This window comes from Spermophilus citellus, assembly GCF_964194105.1.
Source record: "Spermophilus citellus genome assembly, chromosome: 3".
Lineage (NCBI taxonomy): Eukaryota > Metazoa > Chordata > Mammalia > Rodentia > Sciuridae > Spermophilus > Spermophilus citellus.
In genome coordinates this window covers 620,598-641,646 of record NC_138184.1, presented here as the reverse complement: position 1 = coordinate 641,646, position 21,049 = coordinate 620,598, and the positions used below count along the sequence as shown (strand labels likewise).

Below are 21,049 nucleotides of genomic sequence, written 5' to 3'. Positions count from 1 at the left end.
CCGCGGCACCTCAGAGCCTCCGTCTCACATCCCAGCCCCTGGTGCTTGTCCAGCAGCCTCCAGCAAGCCAGTGGGACTCCATCCTGGGCGGGCTCAGAAGGGAGGCGGCCCAGGATGCCCGCTGTGCCAGCCATGGCTGCAGCAGGAGGTGCAGGGCAGCAAGGGGTCCGGGAAGGGCTGGCCGGGGCCCCTGCAGAGAGGAACTCTGGGTGGCTCCAGACCCCAGAACTGCCCTTCGCAGCCCCCCAGGCACGACAGCTCCTGGACCCACCTGGGTCTCCTCACGACGCAAGGCCACCTCCCAGGCATCCAGAGGCACCCAGATACAGTGAGAGGCTTAGACCTGGGCGAGCAGGACAGAAGCCCCTCCTGCATTGTGTGCCCTGTGGCCGCCAGCGCTGAGGGCAGCTGGGTCTGGCTGTGTCCCCTGGCAGTGCCCCGGCCTGAGCTTCCGGCGGCCACAGGGGCACCCCCAGCTGGATGTCCCAATCAACCCTAATTGTGAGTGAGAAGGACCCACCTGGCTCTGGCACCTTCAGGTGCACTGAGACAGGCGGGTCCTGCCTGGGTTTCCTCTCCCTGCAAGTTCCATGAACCCTAAACAGGCGTGAGAAACCGGGGTGCGCTGTGCGTGGGGGGCACGGGTTCTGAAGGCTGGACCAGCCCTTGGCTGACTGCACGCGGTGGTGAGGGTCTGATGTGAGGGCCACAGACATTCTTGGTGTGGTGCTGGGGACGGGCCCAGGGCCTCTGGGGGGCTGGGTGACGCTGTGCCGCGGAGCCACACGCCAACCCTGAAGTGGGTCATCCAGGCTGCTCACCTGGCCTCAGTCCTTCCTGTGGGCCTCCCTGAAGGCCGGGTGAGGCTGCCCAGCACTGGAAGCTCTGCTCCGCTTTCTCGGGCCTGTGAACTCAGAGCGGCCTTCACAGTAAGTCCTCCAAGAAATCAAAGGGTGGAAAGGGTTCTGCAAGGCTGAGCTGCGCAGCACGGGCTCCCAGTGCCGACCACGCACGCCGGGCACCGCTGCAGGCAGCCTCACGGGCAGAGCCGGCCCGGCCACTGGTGGGGCTGAAGACACCGCCTGGCTGGCTGTGTAGAGGGCACTCAGCGTGCCTGACCCCAGCTGTCAGGATTCAGACGTCCCAGAGCTGGAGGTCCTGGGGTCCTGGCACTTCAGGATGCCACCACTCTAGTAACGGAGACCTCAGACTCACCAAGGACACTATTCTGTGTGATCTCCAGACTCTGAAGCTTTCTAGTCCCAGGGCAAAGCCTGAGTTCCACTCCTGCTCCCCACTTGACTGTGTGACTTTGCAAAATCACTCCACCTTTCTGTGCCTCCCCTTCTGTAGAAGGGGTGTGATAACACCTGCTTGCAGGGCTGTTATCAACATGCGGTGGGTCATTGGTGAAGCCCTCAGAAGGCGCCCAGCGGGGCGAGAGGGCTTGTGGAGTCTGTAGCTGTCCACCAGCCAAAGAAACCTGGCAGGGCCCAGGGACTTCCCGGCTTTCTCTGTGGGGACTCTGTGGCCACCCTATTCACCTTAAATCTCAGCGTGTGCTGCTACCCTGTGGGGCTGGTGCTGTAGGTGGCAGTGTGGTGACCCTGCAGCAACCACTCCAGGGACAGCCTGGGTGCGCTAGAGGGTCAGGTCAGAGCAGCCTGCGCTGGCCTGGCCACCGGGCCACCGGGCGGTGCCTGCTCCCTCCAGTCTGTCAGTGGCAGAGGCCCTTCTGGGCACACTGGGCAGGAGCGCCCCAGAATAACGGTGGGTGTGGCCAACGCGCAGGAAGCCGCAGGCCCTCGAGGCCAAGCGGCCGTGGAGGCCAGCCTGGGCAGGTGAGGGGGCCCCTGTCTCAAGGTGAAGGAAGATACAAAGCGCTCGGGATGCAGCTCCTGTTGTGGCTGCCCTGGTTTCCTCCTCCCCTGTCCCAGACCCCAACCCAAACCGGTAGATGGCCACAGGAGCCCAGAGGGCGCTGCCCACCAGGGGGGCCTGGAAGGCCGCCTTCCGCGGTCCGCGCCCCGAGGCGGAGGAGCCGCCACCGCGCCTTGAGTCCCGGCGGCACCCTCAGCTCTCCTCCCGGCGGACTGCGCCCTGTCCCTGCAGGTCCCAGAGCTCCGTGAGGGCCCGAGAGGCCTGCAGTGGTCACAGCTGTGTCCCCGATAGGAGCACAGGCAGTGGGACACTGAAACTCATTTCCCCAACCCTATGTGCCTCTGTTCGCCACCGGCCTGGGTGGCAAGTTGTCCCACGGGGGACAAGCGCTTGAGCGGCTCTTCCTCCTCCCGTGCTGGTGCAGGCCACCTATGGTGGCCAACTGCCTGGCTTTGGAGGGTGGGGTGGAATAACTGGCATACAGTAGACACTCAATGAATGCTAGGTCCAAGGTGTCTCCAGGATGCCTGAGGTGTCCACCAGGCTGGGACACTCGTCCGTGCGCGGGAACAGGGTGGGGTTGGGGCGGTGCAGGTGAGACTCAGCGCTAAAAAACTCCTGGACTCTGCAGCACGTGCAGGGCCAGCTCGGCGCCGCCCGGTCTTGGCCTGCGGTGTCCTGCCCACCTGTCACCCCCAAAGACCGAGGGGGTACCATAGCACGCAGCAGATGCACCCCCGGATCGCCTGACAAGGGGAGAAGGCCAGGGGAAGGTTTCTACAACCTGTAAGGGGCAGAGTTGGGAATTGGCAAACGCAGCAGGGTCCGAGCAACACAGCTTTATTCTCAGGCGTGCAGCAGGCGCTAGATAATTGCTTCTGCTAAGCATTGTTGCGCCAAAGGACGCAGCACGTAGCTCATCCTATTCGCGGATGTAGACGTGTAGGCGGGGCAGCCCCTTTGACACTCTCGCCCTATGACGACATGGCATCCGCACAGGAGGAAGGTGTTCAAAAATATGGAACGCTTCACGAATTTGCGTGTCATCCTTGCGCAGGGGCCATGCTAATCTTCTCTGTATCGTTCCAATTTTAGTATATGTGCTGCCGAAGCGAGCACAAACCATGGTGTGGTGCTTCCGTTATTTAAAGCCCCCAAAGCAAAATTACTTTACAGTTAGGTGATTTTTTGACTAGGTTCTAGGTACCACCACTTCTCAGAATGACCCTTGGAAAGATATTCGTTGTGATCATATTTACTTTGCGCTTCTCGGATCATGTCCCAAAGTCGTCACAAGTGGACTAACTTAACCGACCAAGAGCGGCCTTGTAGCCGCGGAGGCTGGTGGGAGGGCCCATGCAAAAGAACTCGGGCGGGGCCTCCGCGGGCGGCCACGGGCTTCCCAGGATGCCCCGCGCACCCGGCGGCGCTCTGGCCTGTGCGCTCGCTAGCGTCGCAGGCCCCGGCGGACGCGCGGGTGAAGGCTAAGGCGGCGGCGGCCGTGGGCGGCGCGGCGAGGGCGGCGGTGGCCGGGACGCGCCTGGAGCACCCGCCGGCCGCTAGGGCGACGCGGGCGGCATGTCGGAGCACGCGGCCCCGGGGCCCGGGCCCAACGGCGGCGGCGGCGGCGGCCCGGCCCCCGCGCGCGGCCCGCGCACCCCCAACCTGAACCCCAACCCCCTCATCAACGTGCGCGACCGGCTCTTCCACGCGCTCTTCTTCAAGATGGCTGTCACCTACTCGCGGCTCTTCCCGCCCGCCTTCCGCCGCCTCTTCGAGTTCTTCGTGCTGCTCAAGGTGACCGGCCTCGACCCCGACCCCGACCCTTGACCCCGCTGCCCGCCGGCCCCCTTCTGCACCCCGAGGCCTCACCCTGCTGCCTGCGACCTCTGACCCCGGTCGCCTGCCGGTGGCGCCCTGGGGCCGCCATAGTAGGCCGAGTGTGGTGGTCGCTGGCCCTGGCCGCCCCCAGCCCCAGGCCTGGAGCCCCGCCCTGACCAGCCGCGGCTTTTCCCTCGCCCTTTGACCCCTGACTTTGCATCTGGGATACTCAGCCCTAGGACCCCTCCTGGCAGGTCCTGGGTCTCCCCTGAGGACAGTCTGCTGGGCGTCCACTGGTGTCTTCCCCCTGATGGGGTCTCCCTGTTCTAGGACCTTCTGCTCAGCTTCACAGGGCAGTGTGTGGACTTGGCCGGGGTCACTGCTAGAGTTAGTGCCTAAGTCATGGCCACCACTCCTCGGGCCTGCTTAGGGAGCTCTGGGCTGGCTGATGGCACCTCCTGTGACCACTTGTGTTCCTCGGGTGACCTGGAGACCTGAGGGCCTTTGGAAAGGACAGGCTGCAGCCTGGGGCCCTCTAGGAAGGAGCCTTTGGTGAAGGAGCCAGCCATGCCCCTGGTTCCAGGTTTCTGACTCGTCCTGGGAAATGGAGAAGTGGCGGGGCACACTGACGGAGCTCAGCCATCAAGCTTCTCCTTCCTGTCTGTTGAAACGGGGCGGGCGAGGTTGTGAGCCGGTTCCCAGCCATCTGGCAGACCTGGGACCTGGCCCTGCCACAGCCTTCAGGGGAGTGCCCCAGAGCCTGCAGTCTCTGGTCTGCAGATGGGCTGGTGTGCCCAGGCGTGAAGAGCTGGCACTCAACCCGACGTCCTTCGCCCCTTCTTCCCTGTAGCGCCCAGAAGGGCTTGGTCTTGTGGGTACAGCCCCACAATCAGGTTGTGGAGGGCTACTGAACTGGGGTCCTTTATCAGGCTCTGTGTTTAGGTGTGTGTTTTCCTTGGGACACGATAGAGTGGCAGTCTCGTCACTGCAGGTGTGTGTCCAATGCTCAGTCCCCTGTCAGCATGGGCCTGGTGGCTCCGTTCTGTCCTTCCCTTTCTGGGTCTGTGTTTGGCCGTCCCTGAAGACCCAGCACCCTTGGCAGGCAGTGGCACTCGGGTAGGCCAGGCCGTGGGGCTGGGCCACAGCCGGAGGTCTTCCTTGCCCTGCCTAGTTAGAGTGCTGGAAGCTGAGGGCCCGGGACGCTGGGTTATGGGAACCCTGGTGGAGACAGACCAGACCCACACTTCTATCTTGTTTGCAAAGCCTGTCTGGGAGCAGCTGGTCCTGAGGCTGCAGTAGCTTCCCGGAAGTTCCACTCTTCTGCTTCCTGCGCCCCTGCCTGCCCTGCTTCCCCACACTGCTGCAGGGGGAGGGGGGACCTGGCTGCCTACCTGTGCAGCCTGTGCCTCTGACATTAGTCCCCTGTGCCTGAATCTGGGGTTGTTGTCAAAATGGCCCTGTAGTGCCAGACTCTGGGTAGAGGTGGCAACTGGACCATTGTTCAGTGGGGCCCCCTGGAAGGTCACTCTGCTGGCCTCAACATCCACCTCTGCTGGTTTCCTGGCCCCAAAGCCAGAAAAGCAGAGACCGGTTAGACCTGGAGCCGCAGGCACCAGGTGCCTGGGCCTGTCCAGTTGGCTTCTAGCCCCAGCAGCCTGACCCCGACAGTCAGTGAGTGGATGCTTACAGGGTCAAGGTGTTCTGACATGTGGTACCTGTCACAGGGTGGGCAGTTACTGTCCCTGTGGTCGTGGGAGTAACAGGCTACCCCTTAGGGTCACTGAGGATCAGGAGGACTGTAGAGGTTCACGTCTACAGAGCTCTGAATTGGAGACCTGTCCCACTGGCTGTCACTGTAGAAGGCAGTACTCCTGGGATGCTAAGCAGCCTGAGTAGTAGGGAGGGCAGGGACCCCTTGAAGGTTTTCCTGGCTGGGGCTAAGGGGCTCTCTGCACCCTTCCTGGAGAGGAAGTTGTGGCTTATCATTTGATCAACAGAGACGTGGACTGGCAAACAGAGAATGGCCTGCCTGGTGGCAGAGTGTGGGGTTCCCTGAGAACCTGGGGGGTGTACACTGAGAAGGTTTCCTGGAGGAGGTCTCAGCATAGCCTTGGCAAGCTGTGTGTCTCTGACCCTCACCCAGGGCTCTGGGGCAGTGCTGAGTGGGCAAACCCAGAAGGAGAGCAAAGCCAGGGGCATGGGAAGATGTAGTGGGCAGGGTCTGCAGGTGAAGTGCCGGAGCATCTCCCCAAGGTGAGGAGCAGGGTGTCCAGGAAGCAGGGCTGGAGGGCCCTGGTGTGCTGGCGGGGAGCCTGGAGGCTGCTTGTGGGGTGGCTGAGGCAGGCTGTAGAGCAGAGGGTGGGCAGGGCTGGGATGAGGTGGCCGGTGATAGGCCCAGGGGTGTGTGGTCAGTCTGGCTGGACATTGACTATTCTTTGCTCTGCAGTGGAGAAGCAGAGGCCTGGATGGCAGGCAGGCACTTGCAAGTGGGACGGAGAGTCCTGGCTCTGCTCAGTGAAGAAGGCCACTGGGGCTCAAGCTGGGAGCTCCCTGGGCTGGCCAGTGTGCAATGGTGGTGGTAGGGGGTGTGGCCCCTGTAAGGGTTGCAGGAGAGGGCACCAGGGTGATGTCTGAGTCACAGCGTTTGGGGCTTGGAGGCACTCAGCTGAGTTCATGCACATTTGTGTGTAAATGCCAGTCTCATTGTCAGGTTGTGTCCCCAGAGAGCTAGTCACTAGAACCTGTGTGGGGTGTGGCAGGGCTTTCATCCAGCAGTCCTCTGCCCCTGCCTCCCACACTGACTGAGATCCTCCTGAGGTCACCCGTCTGCTCATGGTCAGAGGTCAGGTGGAGTCCTCAGTAGTGTAGCTCATGACTGCTCCCAGCTGCTTCTACTGGCCCTGTGACCTCTGTGCCTCAGTTTCCTCATCCGTAAGGGGGGTGTCAAGAAGTGTGTCTCACGGGAAGTGTTGGGAGCCCTGGCTCTGGGCTTGCTGTGTCAGTGCCCTTTGTCACGTGCCAGCCTAGCATCCAGTGTGTCCTGTGGCTAGAAGGGCATCCCAGGCAGAGCTTCTGTGCATGTTTGGGCCTGAAGAGCAGAGTGTGGCTGCCAGGGACCCATCAAGGGCCAAGTAGACCCCAAGGTTCAGCTCTGGCTGGCCCCTCCTGTGTAGGAGGCTAAGCAGAAGAACAGGTCAGCTCCTTTGGCCACCTCTGCTGCCTCACTGCCCTCTCCAGGCCTGCACCAGGCTCAGTTCCAGGTACTAGAACCCTGGGCAGGGCTGCTCCTGTCCGCTTTAGCTGCTGGACCTGTCTCCATGGTGCCCATGGCTGCAGGTGATGGCAGCTCTGTTCCCAGTTGGCCCAGAAGGAGATGGTATGCAGCTTGCCTGCTCCTGGAGCCTCACTCTCCAATTGTGACCCTTTCGGGTCCCAGCCACTGTGGGTGGTGTGCTGAGCCAGCCCTATGTCCGGTCTGCAGGGCTGCAGAGGTCCTGCCTTTGGCGGTATGCAGCAGGAGGCCACCACAGCCTGTACCTCAGCTTTCCATGATCTGAGCCTCTGTGGGCTGTGGTTTCGTCCAGTCAGCTCTCCCCTGGAGAATCTGGGGCTCATGTGGCCCCACTGGCAGAACCCTGCCCTGTGCACCTGGAGTGGGGCAGAGCTGAGTGGTTCTCACCAGGCCCTGCAGAGGGTGCCAGGGTTGGTGCTGTGGCACAGCAACCAGGCTGGCAATGTGCTGTGAGCAGAACTGTCAGGTGTTGGGGGAGCTCCCTGGAAGAGGGCCTCCTGTGTGTCAGGGCTCTCCCCTCAGCGCCATGGACACTGGGATGTGCAGCAGTGTCCTTGGCCTCTATCACTCCATACCAGTTGTGACAGCCACAAATATCCCCAGATGTTGCCCAGTATCCCCTGGGTCAGGAGAGCCCATGAACCCCCGCAAAAGGCTCTGCACCTTCAAATTGGCCCTGTGGAGTCCCTGCACTGCTGCCCACATGGAAACCCACTCAGTGGGGAGGGGTAGAGGGGACAGTCCAGACCCTCCCTGCTCTGTACCCTCTGCCTCCTCAGGAGTCCACCCTGGTGTCTACTGAGAGCAGGAAGTGGACTTTTTTTTTTTTTTTTTTTTTTTTTTTTTGAGATGGGGTCTTGTTAAGTTGCTGAGGCTGACCTCAAACTTGTAATTCTCCTGTGTGGGCCTCCTGAGCCTCTAGAATCAACAGGTGTGCGTCACTGCACCGGGCCCTCCGCAAGTGTTTTTTCACGGGTGTCAGTATTTAGCGTTGGTATGTCGGACATCCTGGGCCAGATCATGCTCTGCTCTGTCCTGGGCATTGCAGAGTGCCGAGCAGCACTCCTGGCAGCCACCAGTCACCCCATGAGGGTGGCTGCTCCTATTGTTTTAAAATTTTTTAATATACATTTTTTAGTTGTAGATGGACACAGTGCCTTTATTTTGTTTGTTTATTTCTATGCGGTGCTGAGGATGGAACCCAGGGCCTCACACGTGCGAGGCAAGTGCTCCACCGCTGAGCCCCGCCCCGCCCTGGTTGCTCCTCTGTTTCCCAGGCAGAGCAGCCTGGCTTTGTCCGCACGTACCTGTGTCCTGTGTCCTCGCAGCTGCTGGACCTGGGAGAGGTGCAGAAGGCTCTTTACAGGGAGGGGAGGCAATTTTTGGCTGGTGAGATCAGGGGCTCTGAGCACACAGCAGAGTGGGAGGCAGGAAACAGCTGTGCAGCCTTGGGGAGCTAAGCTGTGCTGGTGCCTGGACCCCGCAGGTGGCCTGGGGGCTGCAACACCTGGTCTGGGCCTTGAGTGTTGAGAGCAAGTTGGTCAGTGGTGCTGGTTGCTCTGTGCAGTGGCCACAGCCATGAGGGCCCCACCTCTCACCCCCTGGGGGACCCATGCCCCAGGACCCCTCAGCCTTTCCTGGGCTAGGGGGGCAGGTCATGACCTGGGAGAGTGATGTCCCCGAGAGTTCTCCTCAGTCACTCCACTTCCTGGGGGTAGCCGGCAGCTGGGGGCATGGATGGCCGGGCGTCGGCTGACAGCTGGCTGGCGCCCCCCAGGCCCTGTTCGTGCTGTTCGTGCTGGCCTACATCCACATCGTCTTCTCCCGCTCACCCATCAACTGCCTGGAGCACGTGCGGGACAAGTGGCCACGGGAGGGCATCCTGCGTGTGGAGGTGCGCCACAACTCCAGCCGGGCGCCCGTCTTCCTGCAGTTCTGTGAGGGCAGCCGTGGGAGCTTCCCGGGCCTGGCTGTGGAGCCAGGTGGCCTGGAGCTGGAGGAGGAGGAGGAGGAGCTGACCATGGAGATGTTCAGGAACAGCTCTGTCAAGGTGAGCTGCCTGTGGAGGGCTCAGCAGACCCCACGACTGCAGAGGTGGGGGTGGTGGCTGCCTGGGAGGCCCTTGGGCCTCGAGGGGTTGGCACAGACGACCTCTGCCTGCTGCAGCTGTTGTAGCCCTTGGTGACCTTTCCTGCATCCGTATTGGAAGCAGGGCTGGGGCACTGGGTGCTAGGGTTTCCCTGTGGTCACGTGGGGACAGCAGCCAATTGGGGGTGCTGCAAGCAGCCAGGGGCTGAGCCAGGGCTCAGTCTAAACTGAAGGCACAGCTGCTGTGGGGTGCGTCCCCGCCGTCACACTTCAGCAGCTGGGGCTTGGGACTTGGATGGGCCTGTGCCCTGTGACCTCTGCAGTGTTCAGCTTTGCCTGTGTCCTGCCCTGTCCCTAGCTTCAGAGGTCGGACCCCTCCTGGAGAGGACCACATCAGGGCAGGCTTGGTGTCAGGGTGGGGGTCATCAACCCCCAGCCCTGGAGGTGGTAGATGCCCCAGCCGGACCTGCTAACGCTCTGGTGCCTGGTTGCCTGCAGTTTGAGCTGGACATTGAGCCCAAGGTGTTCAAGCCTCCAGGTGGTTCTGAGGCCTTGAATGACAGCCAGGAGTTCCCCTTCCCCGAGACGCCCACCAAAGGTACGCACTGAGGCCATGTGAAGGGTGGGTGCCGAAGCCCTTCCCCACCCAGGAGAGTGGGTGTGGGGTGGACTGCCTGACCAGCTGTCCCCGCAGTGTGGCCCCAGGATGAGTACATCGTGGAGTACTCGTTGGAGTACGGCTTCCTGCGGCTGTCACAAGCCACCAGGCAGCGCCTGAGCATCCCGGTCATGGTCGTCACCCTGGGTGAGCCCGACTGCACAGCTGGGGCTGGGGTGCCCAGGCCTGTCCGGGTGGGCCCGCCTTCCCAGGGAGGGCCTCCATCCCAGCAGGCCCTCGGAGGCCTGTCCACCCTGACCCTGACCCACCCACAGACCCAACCCGGGACCAGTGCTTTGGAGACCGCTTCAGCCGCCTCCTTCTGGATGAGTTCTTGGGCTACGATGACGTCCTCATGTCCAGCGTGAAGGGCCTTGCAGAGAACGAGGAGAACAAGGGTGGGCCCCGTGGGGTGTGGGGGGTGGCGGGAGGGGTTTGGGCAGCACCTGCGCTCACTGCCACGCCCCCAGGCTTCCTGCGGAATGTGGTGTCCGGGGAGCACTACCGCTTCGTCAGTATGTGGATGGCCCGCACGTCCTACCTGGCCGCCTTCGTCATCATGGTCATTTTCGTGAGTGCTGTGGGGCTTTGAGGGAGGGCGGGAGCCTGCTGGCGGAACCGCAGGGACAGCCTCTGAAGTGCGTGGGCCTCACTTGCAGACCCTCAGCGTCTCCATGCTGCTCCGCTACTCCCACCACCAGATCTTCGTCTTCATCGGTGAGTCTCAGCCAGCCGCGGGGGGCGGGGCCGGCTGGCCCCCAGCCCCTCACGGGTGGCCCCCGCACCCTGTGCCCGCAGTGGACCTGCTGCAGATGCTGGAGATGAACATGGCCATCGCCTTCCCTGCAGCGCCCCTGCTGACGGTCATCCTGGCCCTCGTTGGTGAGGACCCTACCTGGCATCCCCCGCCCCACACCCTCCCCACCCACTCCAACCTGGCGCCACCTGTCCCTGCAGGGATGGAGGCCATCATGTCTGAGTTCTTCAACGACACCACCACGGCCTTCTACATCATCCTGATCGTGTGGCTGGCTGACCAGTACGACGCCATCTGCTGCCACACCAACACGAGCAAGCGTCATTGGCTGCGGTGAGCTGGGCCCCGACCCACAGGGTCCTGGGGTCAGCATGGCGGCTTCCTCAGCTCACGGCCTGCCCCCCCCCAGGTTCTTCTACCTGTACCACTTCGCCTTCTACGCGTACCACTACCGCTTCAACGGGCAGTACAGCAGCCTGGCCCTGGTCACCTCCTGGCTGTTCATCCAGGTGGGGCACACCTTTGAGGAGGGCTGAGCCTGGGCAGAGGGCAGTGTGGGCCCCTGTACCACCCAGCTTTCCCTGCCTTGGAGTCCTCTGGGTGGACTGGTCCCAGTAACTCATTTTTCTTCCCAGTGAGTCAAGGTGGGCGGCAGAGGGGCCTTTCCTGGGTTGTAGTGTGGACAGAGGCCCCCCCACACCCCGCTCCAGTGTGGGCAGGGTCTTCCAGCTCCAATCTGGTGTGGCTGTGGGCTGACCCTGCCGTCCGCCTGCAGCACTCCATGATCTACTTCTTCCACCACTACGAGTTGCCCGCCATCCTGCAGCAGGTCCGCATCCAGGAGTTGCTGCTGCAGGCACCGCCCCTGGGCCCTGGGGCCCCCACAGCGCTGCCCGAGGACCTCAACAACAACTCAGGCCCCCAGGCGGCCGCCCCCGGCCCTACAGGCCAGCCCCTTGCTCTGGGCCCTGGCTCGACTGGAGCTGCTGGGGGGCCAGGGCCCGGGGCTGCAGCTCCCAGTTCACTGGGGGCTGTAGCTGCTTCGGTAGCCGCGGCCACTGGGGGTGACCTGGGCTGGATGGCAGAGACAGCAGCCATCATCACGGACGCCTCTTTCCTGTCCGGCTTGAGTGCCTCCCTCTTGGAGCGGAGGCCCGCTGGACCCTTGAGCCCCAGTGGAGGACTCTCCCATGCCCCCCAGGACAGTGCTCCCCAGAGTGACCCCGTGGCACCTGACACAGCCTCCGCCACAGACATGGGGGCTGAGCCCAGCCCTGCATCCACGGTCCCAGGAGAGGCACCCTCCGAGGTCGGGTCCTGAGCCCCCACCAACAGCTGAGCCGCCTGTCAGGCCTTCCCCCTGGGGAGCTATTGGGCACCTTGCAGCAGCCCCTCGGGGCGGGGCAGGTTGTCCCCGTGGGGCACCAGGGCCCTCCCCCCTGGGTTGCCCCTTCGCTCCGATTGGGGTTTCATCAGGTTTGTGGAAGGTGGGTCCCTGTCTCCCAAGTGTGGGGCCTGGCCAAGGCTTGTCCTGGTAGTGAGCTTGTTTGTGGTGGTCTGTGAGGACAGGGGTCAGGGGCTCCCGGAAGTTCTGAAGGGGGCTTGGTGCGAGGTCTGGAGTGCACCGTTCCAAGGGCAGCGCAGGGCACCAGTCGGGCAGGTCTGAACAAGGTAACCAGATGGGAGTGGGCTGGGCAGCTTTGCCCTCATGCCCCAGGCTAAGGGGCGTCGGGCCCAGCCCTGCCTGGTGCTCCCTGTGCAGTGCCTTCTCCACGGCTGACCCTCCCCGTGTGCACTAGGCCTGGGGTCCCCAAGAGGGCAGAGCTGTGCCTGGGGCACAGGTGCCAACATCAGTGCCTGGGGTGCCAGGGTCCAGCCGTGCTCAGGGCGGGAGTGGGCCAGGCGGCCAAGCCAATCACTCGGTGAGGAATGCAGAGCAGCGCTCATTCCATTCTATTTAATTGCAGTGTACAAAATTGTTTGTATATAGAATAAACTCCGTGAACAGGGTCGGGTCTGCCCTCGCATGTGCGCGGGGGGAGGGGTCTGCAGCTGGATCTTATCCAGCATTGGATCACGGGGCGTCCTCAGGTGCGGCTTGGGCTTGGAGCAGGCGCAGTCGCCGGTGGCGAGCGCCGTCCCCAAGTCGAACTAGGAGCTCCCCACGCCGCATCAGAGCTCGGCGGAGCCTTTCGCGGACGGCCTCTATGTGCCGCTGCAGCTCTTCCAGCTCGCCGCTCGGCGAGGTTACTGGCATAGCAGTGGGCGGTGGCCCGTTGGAACAAATCCAGACTGGACTTTCAGGGGTCCCAGGCTCCGCCTCCACCCCTCCCTGGGCGCCTGCCATCCCTGGCTCCAGCAGGAAGCGCACCCTAGGCTCCTTGCCCACAGCCCGGCGCACTCGTTTCCAGCGCCCTGGACCCTCGGGGTAAGCTGAGGTGTCTTGCTGTTCCTGCTGCTGCTCCGAGCCACTGGGGATGGGACAGGGCTAGGTAATGAACCCGGGCAGCCGCGGCCCTCTGCCATCCGGGGGTGCGAGGACTTGTGAAGGGGCCTTCGACAAGGCCTGCAAGTATGTGAAGAGGACCCCCCCCCTCCCCACGTCGGGGTCCCTGCTGGCGGGCGCAGCTGTTCTTTACCTGGGCTCTGGGTCCAGCCTCTCCCTCTGCCCTTCCGGCCGTTCTGTGTTGAGAGCCCGGTGAATTTTCTAAGATCCCAGACAAGCCCCGTTGGTGGTGGGGTCTGCGGCAGGTGCTGTCCCCGCTGTGCCCACGCACCGACAGCCCTCACCTGGCTGGTGTGCAGCCAGTACTGCAGCCTGCTGCCCCTGCGGATGCGCGGCAGCACCAGGCGGAAGAAGACGTGCTCGCACAGCGAGCTGAGCAGGGCGCTGCCCAGGCCCAGGCAGAGCAGCACGAAGAGACCCGAGAAGTGGTAGATTCCCATCTGGAGGGTCTGGAGCAGGACACAGGATCCTCTCACCACCACGAAAGCAGACCGCTGGGGAGTCCTCACGTGGCGCCAGAGCCAGGCTGGGCGCACGTGAGGGCTCGCGGAGGCGGGCGTGGAGGGGGTGTAGGAAGGGCACCAACGCAGATGGACATCTGGGGGGTGAGCAGGGGTCGAGCGCTTCGCCCGCTAAGCTGTCACGCACTCCGGGGTCCTGCCTCACCTCAGTAACCGCGAAAACCCGCTTCCCGCAAGGCACCATCTTGTACCACTTGTCGTGGAGCAGGTCGATGAACCCCGAGGACTTGTAGCGGCTGATGAACTCGGACAGGTTGGAGGTGAGCGGGGAGTTCTGGGGCAGGCCGATGCCGTAGCCTGGGGGAGCGGGCCGGGACACGGCCCCGGGAAATTGTACCCAGCATGTCCGACCTGGCCCTGCCCCCTGGCGCCCCCGTGGCTCTCCACGGGCGCGACCCCTCCCATGCCCTCACCCTCGATGGCGAAAGGCTTGCCCACGGTCAGCAATTTGCAGTCGGCGTCGATGGAGACCTCATAGTCCAGGAGCGACTTGTCCATGATGAAGGCGTTGAGCTTGGGGGGGTCGCTCCTGTGGGACCAGGTGGAGTCAGCAGGCCACCGGCTCCGCGCCCGCCCCGGCCTGGCCCGGCCCCGCCCCCGCCCCCGCCTCACGTGAGCATGGCGACGCCGTCGGGCGTGGTGGGCGCGCTGTGGCGCCACATGTGCGCGTGCATCTCGGGGAAGCTGGCCTTGATGTAGGCCTCAGCGCTGCTCTCCCGCACGGTGCCGAAGCGGAAGCCCTGCGACGGGTGGTGCAGCTGCGCGGAGAGGCGTCGGGCCTGCTCAGCCCCGCAGCCCTGCCCTCTCTTCCCGGAGCTCCCGCAGCCCGACAACCACAGATGCCCCCAGGCCCTGCCCAGGGTTGGGGCGCAGCATCTCGCCAGGTTGAGACCCTTTTGGACACCCACATGTTTGTCTTTACAAGTTGGACCAGAATTCCACTCTTATCCCACTTAGAATCCTATAGGATCCCCGGACACCCATCTCTCCCCAACAGCCCCCTGCACCTGCTCCTTGGGCTTCCCACCCACCCTGCTTCTCCTGTCTCACAGCCCACTGCCTTCTCCATCTGCAGAACACCTGGACCTGGACCCTCCCATTTTCCTTTCCATCCTCAACCACATGCCCCAGAGTCAAAGCCCAAGTCTTCCCTGCAGCCCATAGGACCCCAAATAAGCTTCCCTGTCCTCCCTGCCTCCCATCCTCCTCTTCCCGCCCTTCATCTTCTGTCTCCCTCCTGCCTTGCTCCAGCCACACTGGCTTTTAGCTGAGCTGTGGGGCCCTGCCTGCCCCAGGGCCTCTGCACAGCTGTGTCCCCTAACTGGATCACTTAATCACAGACATCACAAGACCATTTGCTCAAGCAGGAGGGTGTCATGTGAGGACTCTGCTTATCTGTCAGGATTCTCTGCCTGTTTTGTCCACAGAGCATGGAACATACTAGGTGCTCAATAAATGTCTCTGGGGACTGTGGCATAGTTCAGTGCTTACCTGGGTTCCTCTCCCAGCAGCAAAAAATAAACATATCCGCCCTGAGATCCACCTTGCCACGCACCATGAGCCCCGATGAAGCCCCTGGAGCCCTGGTACCCAGGCTGCCCACCTTGGGGTCGTGGATCCCCGACAGCTCCTCGAAGGTCTTGTCTCCAACCATGACTGCGGCCAGGTTGGCCGTGTAGCTGGACAGCACCAGCAGGCAGAAGATGGCCCAGAGGTTCATGAGGAAGCGCCCCGTGGGGCACTTGGGGGTCTTGCTGGAGACAGTGCGTCCGAAAAGGATGGCGTAGCACAGGTTGAGGGCAGAGGAGTAGGAGAACACCGTGCCCCGGTTGCGCCCGCGGGGCGTGAGCCCGTAGGGGCTGCGCCACTCGTACAGGGTGAGGAAGAGCGCCGTGAGGTGCAGAGCCGCGAAGACCCCCAGCCACATGGACCAGTGCAGCGGCCACATGAAGGCACCGATGGGTGAGGCCGTGTCCCGCGCCCGCACCAGGATGCCCAGGCTGGTAGAGAAGAAAGGGCTGGTGAAGTCCATGACCTGCGAGCGTGCCGAGTTGATGCTGAAGCTGGTGACCGCCATGTGGGCCCTGCCAGCCAGCAGGTCACCCACCAGGCCGGTCCAGCGGCCCTCCCGCAGGGCGCCGTATTTGCCATCGCCCACGATGTACAGCTCAAAGTCGAAGGGCGCGTCCTCGGCCAGCCGCTCCAGGAGGTCAATGCAGTAGCCGTAGCAGCATTTGCGCAGGGTGTGGGGCACTGAGCCATTGGCTAGCGCTGCAAACAGAGCGTCCAGCACAGCCGAGTCATTGGTGCCAGGGTCCAGGCACAGCTGCCCTGCCGGGCACTGCCCGTCCTCGTCCGGCTCACGGGCAAACACAAACGGGTGCTCCACCAGTGTCACCACACGCAATTTGGGTCGGGCCCTGGCACCTGTTGGGGGTGGGAGCTGGGAAGCAGTGCCCCCTGGCTCCAAATCCAGCTGCCCGTCCCGCCAGCTGCCCACCGTGGCCCAGGCTGGGGCGCCCAGTGGGTCCCGGAGAAGGCTCCACACCTTGAAGCTGCGAGAGAGGTGCACCTGCGAGGTGCTGGTCACCCACACGGGCCCCGTGCGGCCCTGGAAGGACGTGTTGGCCAGGAACCTGGGGGAGGGGCTCAGGAGGTCAGCTCCCCACCCAGGGAGTGTGGCCAGCTCTGCTTCCAGGAGGTGGCCTCTGAGGTTTGGGCGGGGGGTGTTGCCTTCCTTGGTACTGAGGGCTGAACCCAGGGACACTCTACCACTGACCACGTCCACGGCCCTCCATACTTCACTTTGAGACAGGGTCTCTAAGTTGCTGAGGCTGGCCTGGCATTTGCGACCCTCCCTCCCCAGCCTCTGGAGCGGCTGGGAAGTGTGCGCACGGCACTGGGCTGTGGTCACAGGGGTCTTGGAGAAGCAGAGCTGGCGCGAGTGGCCGGCAGGAGGCTGGCAGGGCCGCCCAGGGCCCTAGCTGCCTGCTCCTCAAGGCCCCTCCTGGATTGGCTTTGGGTGACAGGAGGTGCCTGGGGGTGCAAGGCCCTTTCACCAGACTCAAGGTAAAGCTCACACTTCAGGGCGCTCTGTGGCTGCAGGCTGAGATGCGCCCCTCCTGCAGGGCCACCAGTCCCTAGTGAGTCCTCTCACCCGGCCCCCTTCTTGGTCTCTCTGCTTCCACCTGAGACAAAACCCGCTCTGTCCTCAGGCCTCGAACACAGCAAGCACAGGATAATAGTGCAGGGGCGACCCTACGGGGTGGACAGCCTTCCCAAAGCAGGGTCCCCACTCACTGAGCCAAGAAGCGCCCGGGGGACTCTGGTCCTGCTGGCTCCCGGTCCTCGCAGTTCGCCATGGCCAGGAGGCGTACCCGCTCTGGCTGCACACGGGCTGCACTACCCAGTGCCCGGGCCACCAGCTCCACGGCATCGTGGATAGTGGCCTCCAGTGAGGGTCGGGCCACCTCGCCCAGGGCCAGCAGCCCAGGTGGCAGGCCAGCCGTGGGCAGGGCCTCGGCAGGCAGTGGGGTGCCCAGCAGCCAGCGCGGCCCAGGAGGGGCAGCCTGCAGCACCTGTGGAGCGTGGGTGGCGTCACAGCCGAGGAGGACGGCCACGGGGACTGGGGACTCACCTCCCCCTGGTGTCCCCAGTGGGGCCAGGCGTGTGCGCAGCCCCACATCCCCCACGTCCGGCCAACTCAGGTCCAGCAGGATCCTCGGTGCCCAGCCAGCCCGGCTTGTCCAGAGGGCCACCAGGCCAGCGGGATCCCGGACACGGCAGAGCACCAGGCCGACGTCCTCCCAGCCGTGCGCCTGCAGCAGGGACACCAGCACGTCCAGCAGCACGTCCAGGGGGCTGGCCCAGTCCAGCTGCAGGTGGAACGGGGTCTGGGACAGGGGTGCTGCTGTCAAGGCCGGCAGCCGCCTTGTCCCCTGTACCTGCACTCCTGTCACTGACGGGCAGGCTGGCCGCCCCTCCCCAGATGGCCCCTGCCCAGGCCTTCAGGGCTAACCCCCTCCCGCAGGCTAGACCTTCACCTGAGGGTTGCAGGGGCACTCTCAGCCTGGCCCCCGGTCACGGCTCACTGGGATTTCCCCCCATCACCCCGAGCAGGCGTGCTCTTCTCTCCTAAGGGAGACCCCAGGCCTCTCCCTCTGTGGCCCCCCTCTAAACACCCCCTCCGCGGGCCCTCCCTCTCTGCTCTGGGCTTGCCTGCCCACCCCGCCTCGGAGCTCCTCCAGGGCTGAGGGCAGGGACTCCACTGCTCAAAGCCCAGCCTCCGCTAGGAGCCCTCTTCACACATTACCGCGGGGGCCCGGGGCTCTGAGGGAGGGCAGGACTGCTTACCAGACACCTAGGGTGGGCAGGACACTGCCTGGGTGGACAGGGTGCTAACTGGCCAGGGTTGAACTGGGAGACCTAACTCAGTCCCTGGGGGACAGACCAGTCCCAAGCCCAGGGCCCCAGTGGCAACGCATGGACGCAGTTTCTGGAAGTGGCAGCAGAGGGCGCCACATAGCTGGGTTTGGGCTTGGAGAGCTGGTTAGTGACCCGCCTCTCCAGTCAGGGTCTCTCTTCCCCGAGGAGAGGGAAGGCCAGGCCGGATGTCTCCAAGATGGGTTTGGAAGGAGTGAGGAGACCCGCTGGGAGCCAGTCCTGAGGTTGGCCCTTCCTGCTGGTCCCAAAAGGGGCATCTTCCTCTGGGTACAGTGGGCCCTGTTGGGGGCCTGGGGCCCTACCAGCCACCCTGCTCTCCTCCTGGAATCTGGGGCTGGGATCAAGAAGAGAGTAAGTCCAAGGGGGTGTGAAGGTTCAAAATGACTCCAGGTCAGCAGGAGCCTATGAGGTAGGGGCTGCCTGGCCTCCAGGGTCTCTGGAGGGAAGGAGAGGACCATGGAGAATGGAGGTCTGAACCTGCACCCCTGAAACTGCACATTGCAGGTGAGGAGGGAGACCCCTGCCCTCCCAGCCTAGGGACATCAGGAGCCCTTGATCCAGGGTGCCTGGGTCCACCTGGCAGGAAAGGGGCAGGGGTCTGCCTCCATCACCCCGGGAATGGTCTTCCCAGGAACCCTAACCCTCAAAGGACAGACGGTCTTGTGGGGCCAGGCCTCCAGATCAGGTACCCTGGGGCTCCAGTCGCCTGTCCGGTTCCTGCCCTCCGGGGCAACCCGGGTCTTCCATGTCTAAGTCCCCATCCCTGTGCCCTGGGTCATGCGGTGTCCAGGGGTTCGGTTCCCGCGGGCGCGCCTTGGAGCAGCCCCAGCCACCCCAGCTCCCGACCCACTGGCGGTTGTCCGCGAGTACCGGGGCGCCGAGGGGCGCGCGCGCCTCCCGCCGCAGCACGCTGAGCACCGGGGTCTCCGTGGCAGCGGCCAGGAAGTGCAGCTGCAGCAGCTCGGGTCGCGACTCGGGGAAGGCCAGCCAGGCTGCCACGCCCGGCGAGGCCAGCGTCTGGCACAGGACGCGGGCCATCGAGGCGGGGTCGCGGGCAGGGGGCGCAGCGGCCACAAGCTCCAGGCTGAGGTTGTGCGGCAGAGGCGGCTCCAGGGTAGCCCGGGCCAGCGCGGTGCGGGCGCGGGCGCGGGCAACGGATACACGAGGCAGGAGGGCGCCCAGGCGCACAGAGCTCCCCAGGCGCGCCAGAACACCACACGGCTGCGGGTGGCCGCGGGCGGACCCGGGCGCCAGCCCGAGCGCCAGGCCGAGCCACAGCGCCCGCACAAACTCCATCGCAAAGTTGCCAGTGGAGGGTGGAGCCGCGATGCCACCGCACCGGAGGGTTCCTGCTCCTGCCGGCGGGCGCGCCCTCCCGGCCGCCGCCGCCTGCGTGCCCAGCCCAGCAGCCCGCCAGTGAGCAGCGGGCCGGCCGCCTGGCTGATGACTGGCGGCCCACTAGGGAGCCGGCGGACTGTGCCTGGCAGGGCTGGGTACTTGCCAGCCAGTCATTTCCCAGCTTACAGATGAGGAAACCACCAGGGAGGGAGTTTGGGCCTCAGAATTGGCTCACACCCCCACCGATCTCAGGATCCTGGATCTCCCTGGTCTCCCAGCCTGGGGACGTTTCCCATTGATCAGGTGGGAAGACTGAGTCCCCAGAGGGTCCAGATCCACCCCACTTCCAGAGAGCAGCTTCTACCCCGACAAGGGACAAGCACCATCAACATTGTGTATTCTGGGGAGTGAGGCAAACGTCAGTGATGGAGAGCTATTGAGTGGGTCTGCTCTCCAGCCCTGGGCGGGCGACTTGGACCAGAGAGCTACTGTTCATCCTTTAAAAACCAGTACCAGATGCCCGCCCTGAAACATTCCCTCCTTCCACCCGGAACTTGCAGAAGCACCCTCACCCTGTCTCCTCCACCCCAGGCTCTCATCCTCCAGCTCATCAGACACCTGCTGTTGTGTTTGAGACTTTCTCTCCCACTCTGCTCTGGGAGGGCAGAGGTGGGTCTGACTCGGTTACTCCTGTCTCCAGTAGGACTCAGTAATGCCTTGAGCAACTGCTCAGACAAGGACGCTTGGTTCCATCACCCCACTCCACTGTTCAGAAATGCCCTCACCATCCCTCAGGTTCCTGTCCTCAGCCTCCCTATGTCGGCGGAGCCAGACCTTGGTTGGTAACACACCCAACAGGGGCTTGGTGGACAGTCAGAGACTCAGGGCGAAGGACACAGGCTCAGGCAGCAGCCTTCCAGGAACGCACTCTTCCTCCTGGTGGGGGCAGACAGAGACCCCAGACTAGGGAAGACCCCACTCTCCAGACCCCTCATGTGGCAGGCAATGTGCCACCAAATTGGCCAGCTGCACTGAGAAGATCTGCACAGGTTAGCCATGTACACACGTACACACATGCACCTCCTTTTGGAGCCAAAATTAAACAAGAAAAAATTCCATTAAATGAACAAAAATGCCAAATGTTAGCCATTTCCAGCCAGCAAATGAGCTGAATTGTGAGTGACTCTAATGAGGGTTTGGTGGCTCCATCTGAGTGTTCAGGGACCCCTTGTCCAGCTGCCTGGCCAGGTATCCCAAGAGAGAAATTTGGTCCTCAAGGGTTCTGGATCCCAGGTCCCTGCCCTCCCAAGCCCAGCCACCGTCACAGCAGGGAGCCCCTCTGGCCCTCAGGGGGTCCCCAGGCACCCATTCCCTGCGCTGTGACTGCCCAGTCACAGTATCCTAGAGTTGCCAGGTCTCATCCTCTCTGGGCAGGAGACTCAGAGAGGGGCAGGTTCCAGGACCAGGACATCAGCTGGTTTCAGGCTAGTGGACTTTTCCATGAGCTGGTTTTAGGAGGCCGCAAGACACAGGCCACGCCCCAGGCCTGCTTCCCATCCTCACAGGGCAGACTGCTTTCCTCCGGGGACCGTGAGCCCCACCAGCCAACACCGGGAAGCCGTGTTTTGTTTTTTAATTATGGTAAATATACATAACCCACTGCCATTTCTAACACTTCTAAGCACACGACTCAGTGGTACGAAGCAGTCATAGGGCTGCATGCTGACCCCATGTCCATCTCCAG

The 21,049-nt window shown here is 63.4% G+C and overlaps 2 protein-coding genes across 4 annotated transcripts; one reads left to right on the top strand and one right to left on the bottom strand.

Annotated features, from left to right (window-relative positions):
- Positions 1-3,313: 3,313 nt before the first annotated feature.
- Positions 3,314-12,507, top strand: TMEM259 (transmembrane protein 259; the record flags this gene model as incomplete). 3 transcript variants are annotated; one of them, XM_081287970.1, is made up of 10 exons in its annotated part: positions 3,314-3,678; positions 8,772-9,044; positions 9,581-9,680; positions 9,777-9,887; positions 10,016-10,138; positions 10,211-10,311; positions 10,400-10,622; positions 10,698-10,830; positions 10,907-11,006; positions 11,273-12,507. In XM_081287970.1, exons 1-10 carry the CDS (start codon positions 3,460-3,462, stop codon positions 11,816-11,818), a joined length of 1,929 nt encoding a protein of 642 aa, XP_081144096.1. In that variant the 5' UTR covers positions 3,314-3,459. The 3 variants fall into 3 exon arrangements, with proteins under 3 accessions (XP_081144096.1, XP_081144097.1, XP_081144098.1); XM_081287971.1 differs by having other exon boundaries at positions 3,315-3,678; positions 10,016-10,311; positions 10,400-10,457; positions 10,539-10,622; XM_081287972.1 differs by lacking the exons at positions 10,907-11,006; positions 11,273-12,507 and having other exon boundaries at positions 3,315-3,678; positions 10,400-10,457; positions 10,539-10,622; positions 10,698-10,834.
- GRIN3B (glutamate ionotropic receptor NMDA type subunit 3B) lies at positions 12,439-19,533 on the bottom strand. The gene is made up of 9 exons (XM_081287974.1): positions 18,838-19,533; positions 16,825-17,417; positions 15,128-16,160; positions 14,137-14,282; positions 13,938-14,053; positions 13,670-13,821; positions 13,288-13,452; positions 13,137-13,204; positions 12,439-12,968 (listed from the first exon to the last, which is right to left on the bottom strand). Exons 1-9 carry the CDS (start codon positions 19,261-19,263, stop codon positions 12,572-12,574), a joined length of 3,096 nt encoding a protein of 1,031 aa, XP_081144100.1. The 5' UTR covers positions 19,264-19,533; the 3' UTR covers positions 12,439-12,571.
- Between the last annotated feature and the right edge of the window lie 1,516 nt (positions 19,534-21,049).